General features: G+C 40.8%; 1 protein-coding gene across 1 annotated transcript in view; it reads right to left on the bottom strand.

Annotated features, from left to right (window-relative positions):
- Positions 1 to 880: 880 nt before the first annotated feature.
- The window catches only part of SASH1 (SAM and SH3 domain containing 1), a 98,696-nt gene continuing 93,576 nt past the window's right edge, over positions 881 to 6,000 (bottom strand). Inside the window, exons 17-19 of the mRNA XM_008936129.1 lie at positions 2,656 to 3,794; positions 1,986 to 2,117; positions 881 to 1,141 (exon numbers count right to left, since the gene is read on the bottom strand). Of these exons, the coding sequence (XP_008934377.1) occupies positions 881 to 1,141; positions 1,986 to 2,117; positions 2,656 to 3,794 (1,532 nt within the window). The remainder of the gene's footprint in view (positions 1,142 to 1,985; positions 2,118 to 2,655; positions 3,795 to 6,000) is intronic.

Here is a 6,000-nt window from a genome sequence, read left to right as displayed (position 1 = left end):
GCAGAAGGTGTTATGATGAGGCATTTTATAGAAGCTACTTCAGCTGGAAACCACCCTAAGTGCAGCTTAAGGGTGACAGATTGAAACAAGGCTTGGAAAACTCGAATACAGGTAAGTGAACACTAGGTAACTGCTTAAAAGCTTATTTTAAGGCAAATAAAAAGCTGATTGCTAGAAAGCAGTTATAAAAATTACCTCAGCTCTGTACAAATTAAAAAGAAGCTTTCTGACTCTCCATGGGTTAGTTGCATTGGAGTGACAGAGGTGGACCATACTGAAAACTAATTCCAGTCCATTAACTTTGGCCTAGCTAAAGGCTTTGTGGCATATTGGGACCTATACCAAGCAACAGCAAAGATGACTGGGGGGTGTTGTGTTCAGCTCTAGACTGCTAAAATAAACAAAAGGCATTTGCCAAACAGCTTCTACTGCCATTTGCACCTCAGCACGTACCTGGTCTTTAGGACTGACTCCAGGTACTTAGAACTTAGATGTACAGAAGACCCTGACCCTAAGGAGCTCTCCACAGAAATGGGGCCTGAGTATTACTTTCACAAACTTGAGGAAAATGTGCAAGGGCTCCCTAACTCTGTGAAGTTGTCTGATTCTCAGGCCAACCCTGTGCACTTTATAAAGAATACTTCACAGGAGAGCGAGGGGGAAGGGAAGTACCACGTCTGTGTTATCTGGTGGTTGCTTCTCTTTTCCTTCAGTTGACAAAGACAGCAATAGAAACATTTCATATCCTTTGAAGAAGATATCTGCCTGTCCTTGGGAGCCACTTCCTTGATCCCTTTAGCTATGTGAAGTAATTAGAGCGATATTGGTGCAGGAAGAAGCAGTGGATTCTTGACCAGGCAATGCCACGCTACGGAGCAGGTTAAATGGCCTCTGGATCAAGAGGTTTGAAGAGTCTTGCTGCTGCCAGGAGCTTGCTTATGTGCCTTTCCTCTGTGATGCCAGCTTCTTGAAGGCAAGTTTGTGACAGAGAAGGCACTTTGCTCAGTGTGTTGAATCCTGCTTCTGTCAGCAGGCTGGAATACATAGGTAGGCCAATGGAAATCAGCCAGTCAGATACAGAAGTGATGAGTCCTGGGGATACAGGTTTTCGGCAAATCTCAGTAAGCCCTCCACTTGGAATCTGGACAGTAAAAGAAAAAAAAAAACAAAACAAACAAACAGAAAAGAACCCTTAACATTAAACATAACTGCTTGTTTTACAGCAAGTTGTCTTTTGGTTTTTCTTCCAAACTGCCAGAATTTCAGAACAGATGTCTAAACTTCTCTTCATGTAACATTTGCCCACATGAGAGTGGTGTGGGTTGAAAGGCTGAGATCACTTGGCACCGGAGCAACAGCAACAGTTTTGGCACTTGCAGACACAGTGGGCAGTATCCAGCTGCCTGAGCGACTGTCATGTCATTTTGCATTAGTTTGAGATCAGTTAAAAATACCAACCAACAAGACATTTCAGGGTGATTCACTTAACTTCTCAGTAAGACAAGAGAATACAAATTTTGCCTATCACCTCCTCAGACAGACCAAGTTCTCTTATGAGAAGCCATAAAAACTTTTGACTGTTTCCCCTCCTGCTTTTGCCAAGAAGGAGTGGACTACAGTATTACTTTAAGAAACAAAAAAGGAGTGTAAACCCCTTCAGATTTCAATACAGAAGTGTTTAATACATACCACTCTTAGTGAACAAGTCTCTGTTACCACTGCTTGCAGTCTGCTTAGACTTTCAAGACTATTATTTAGGCAAGAGAGGGCTATCAGCTCTCCTTTCAACTACTAACTGTCCTCTTTTGGGTTAGGGAGATACCTCCTGCCCCTGTAGTAGCCCTACCTATGTTGTACCTGATGGGTGAACATAGGGACCACTTTTGTTGTACCAGGACTTCACAGGTATCTTCTTTTTACCAGTAGTCAGTCCTTTTTAAAAGTCTACTCGTAAATAGGAATATTTGGTTTATGGAAATACTCACTGCCATGCGATGCTGCTTCCTCAGCTGCTTTACCCGGATTTGGTCCATGTTTGTGGCAACATCCTTTTCAGGCTGGTCTAGGTCTTCAGAGTACCTCTGTACCAAAGCCTCAGGAAGGCCACAGCGACCATGCTGAACGTTCCCACCCAGACACAAAGGAGAGAGGATAGAGGAAAGAAGTGTATCAATACACACGAATCAGTGCAAAGTGAAGTGCAGGATGGGAGCAAGAAGGTGCTCTCCTGCAGTCCCTAAAGCAACAATGGACCTTGGGACTCCTTCCTTCCCAAAAAGGTGTTGTAATCACTATGCTATCAATTCAGACTTTCTTGGAAGCATAAAATGTAATCATGATTTCCTTTTTCAACTTTCCCACACTAGCAGAGAAAATAGACATTTCCATACCCATTGCCACCAAAGTACTAGTACCCTAAAAAAAAGAAGGTTCAGAATAAGCCTGGGATTTTTCAGTGTCCCCACAACGCAAGAGTTACTTTAGGCATAAGGCCTGACAGCAAAGACAAAGAGAGCTGTAGAACATCTCATATCTCAGTGATTTATGGTTTATCTAGGCTGGTTACTCACAAAAATACAACAGATACAGTAAATAAAAAACTATCCCTTGGAACGCCTGTAGAACAAAAATATTGAAGCGATGTCCTCCACTTACCTTGTCAGAGTATGGTTCTTCAGTAAGATCAATGTCTTCAGACTGCAACTTGTTTTCTATTACCATTTCCAGGTCCATTCCCCTGCTGCAAGAGACTTTCCTCACTGAAGCTGGACCTAGCTTTATCACATGCTGCTGAACACTAGCAGTTTCTGGGAGCTCTGAGATCCAGGGTGGCAGTGGGCTAGGAGGGCCACTGGGCTCCTGTTCAGAAGATGCCCTATGGACAGGTACTTCGTGACAAACCATGGAAGTTGATGAGCTGGTCTTTTTTACTGGCAAACATGGTGCTTCTAGACTTGAGTGGTTCCCACTTGTGGTCATGGAAGGATGATATAATCCATTAGAAAGGCGTTCTCGGCATTTTTTGGCAGGGACAGGTGGTGGCTGGGAAGGATTTTTTGCTTGCATTCTTGCCTCATTTGTGCCTTTTTGCTCAGCTTCTAAACCTCCTTTGAGGACTGAAGCATAATCAGCCCGTGTGAGGTCATGAAAGCCTTTACTTTGTATTTCCAGAGGTGTCCTCGTTGCAAGATGCATCACTAAGGCAGGCTGAGCTTCACAGTTTTTCAGGGGGAAGAGAGCAGGTTTCCCACCTGCAGTCTCCTTTACAGAGCAGTCCAATTCCTTAGATCTTCCCTTCTGAGAACTAGCAGCTCCTTTACCCTGCTTAGCCACCAAGTCATCTACCATACAGCTGCCTCCGTGAGACTGAGGCGGCCGGGCAGAGCCAGTTGCCTGTTTTGCTATAACCAGTGAATCCTGAGGAGAAGAACTTACTTCCTTGCTAGCGTCCTGTAGGTTACTATTGGATTCTCCCTGGAGATCATCCAGAGAGTGAGATCTTGGCCATGCATCTACCTCCTGGAGGCCATCCAGAGTTTCATAGCTCCGACAGACGGCAACCGGTAAACTTCTTCGGTTCTTCTTCAGACCTGTAACAGCTGGAGGTTTGACAGAGCTCTTCAGGGCATGATGGGCACAACTCAACCGTCTCTCCCTATCCCCTTGCTGTAGAGTTTCTATTGACTTGGTCAGTGGAAGCGTAGGATAATTTGATAGCTGGTTTCTGCTGAAGTCCTTAAAGCTGTGCTCACTTGTTGATTTTGAGGCCAGAAGACAGGTCCTTCGAGTTTTACCTAGAAGCAAATAAATCACAATGCATCATTGAAAAAAATAAATAAATAATTCTGCAGTGTAAACAATGGATCAATTCTAAATCCCTTTGAAACAAAATTATTCTCTTTTTGTCAACTCTAAATGTACAAGACCTCAGTGCCATTTTAAGCATACGAATTTGTAAGCTTCAGGTTTATTAATGAAGAACAAGTAAATGTGACCATGTAAGAAAACCAGATTTAAAATACTAAACCTTTCTTATCCCCCGTTTGCAGAGATTTGAGGTTTAGCTCACATAAAACTTTTTCAGCATAGAAATATCCTACAGTTACAACAGTTATACTCATTATACAAATTTGCTTGACTCCACACAGAAATAACTCAAAAGATCTACCATTTCTTTTCAACTTTCCTAATTTCTTTAGGATATCGATAATTATGTTCACCTTTTAATGAAGTTTACTAGATTGTTAAGGAAAGCTTTAACAAAAAGATTCTATTTATTAATTTTAGTCACAAAGTCTGCCCATTGTGTCTTTTCATCTTTTAAATGAGCAGCAAACTATTTGCAATGTCCAACCAGACAGAAAAGTAGTGTTGGAAGACTGGTTTTGCACCAGTCCCTTTTTAAAGTTACTTTTAGGGACAGCAGAGTTTTATGGAAAAATGTCTACTTACACTACAAGATGGAGAAGGGAGTTTCAAGTGTGACTAATCTTCGTGTTATGCTCATGTCATAGTGTTTTATTGAAGTGGAAGTTCTTAGAGATACGGTGTTTTATTATAAACACTTAAGATGAGATGACATGAATCAATATGAACCATGTGTTCTTTGTAAGCTTTATGTTATATTTTTATGAGATATGTTCCACTGATTTTAAACTGTGAAGTCCATCAAATCTGCTTCAGAAAAATTCTGATCAAAGGGACTGAGTTCATTACAGTGTTCATTTGTGTGAAATACAAGGTCATTTCTCAGGTAATTGCATTGATTTTTTAAATTTTAACAAGACAGAATCAAAATTATCTCAGAGCAGATGACCTCTCTGAATGACAGCATATCCTGAACAGTTATTGTTTTCAGGGTGACAGGGATACTTTCCCCCATGTACAATCAGCTTTCTAAAATCAGGATGGACAGATAAAGATCAAGGTTTGGTTTGTGTTTTTATTTCAATGGGAAAAAACCCAAACCACCAAAAAACCTAACCCAACAAATTTGGCTAAATGTTATCAAAAGTCTGTAATAATAAGCAATCTATAGCTGCTAACTAAAGGACTGCTTACTTTTAGATATCTGAGAAGTTTTGATAACTTGATTGAAACTAAATTAATCTGGTGTACTTTTAAGCAATAGATGCTTTCTTCTCATACAGCTTGCCTTCAGAGCGTTATCCTGCAAGAAGCTCAGTGTTTACTTAGCTTTTGAATGATACACACTGCTTGCTTTGAATATGAATGAAAGAACCTGTTTAACCTAAAAGAGAAATAGCCTGCTTTCCCCCTTTTTCTTGCCTCTTTCTCTGCTCAAGGAGTTTAAGAAACAAAGTATCCAGAAAATGAGCAAATAAAATGGAGACTACATTTAAAGAAAAACTGGGAGAACATTCCCCTCAAAAAACAGTTGGCTGCATTTACTGGCATGCCAGCAAGGTTACTCAATCTAAAATCAAGATGTGCCTACAAGGATGAATGCAAGCATCCAAAAACTCCTTTCTCGGAGGCTGTAGAGTTCACAGCTCAGCTCAAGCTAAATATTATCATTTCCCCAAAATGCTAATAAAGACACGTCACACATTAGGTTGGTTGCCTTGTTACTACTTTGAGATCAGGTAGCTCAGAGAAGTGACAGAAAGACTTCTCTGCTGGCACCTTTACATGGGGTTAGGCCTTCCGAAAATAACTTATACTCACATTAAAAGGACACATGTAAGAAATGTTGCATTCATTTTTTAGTGCCTTTAGGCACTAATGGCAATATGTAATGGATAAGGAAAGGAGTGTTCTCTTTTCATTATTCATATTTCCTAGTACATGTCAAACCTGTGCAGTAATTCACCATATTGTCTGAGGTTTGGTGTCACAGCTCCCATAACAAAATCCATGTACCTTTCTTTTCAATCTGAATTATTGATTGGAGGTTATACTGGCTTTGGGAAAGCACAGGAACCTCAACAATGAACTCAAAGTTCTGAGAAATACGGTGCAATATGAGCTCTTACTGAT

This window comes from Merops nubicus, unplaced genomic scaffold (genome assembly GCF_000691845.1).
Source record: "Merops nubicus isolate BGI_N331 unplaced genomic scaffold, ASM69184v1 scaffold8212, whole genome shotgun sequence".
In the NCBI taxonomy this organism is placed as follows: domain Eukaryota; kingdom Metazoa; phylum Chordata; class Aves; order Coraciiformes; family Meropidae; genus Merops; species Merops nubicus.
Note: the sequence above shows the minus strand (reverse complement) of the source record. Positions and strands in the feature narration are given on the sequence as shown.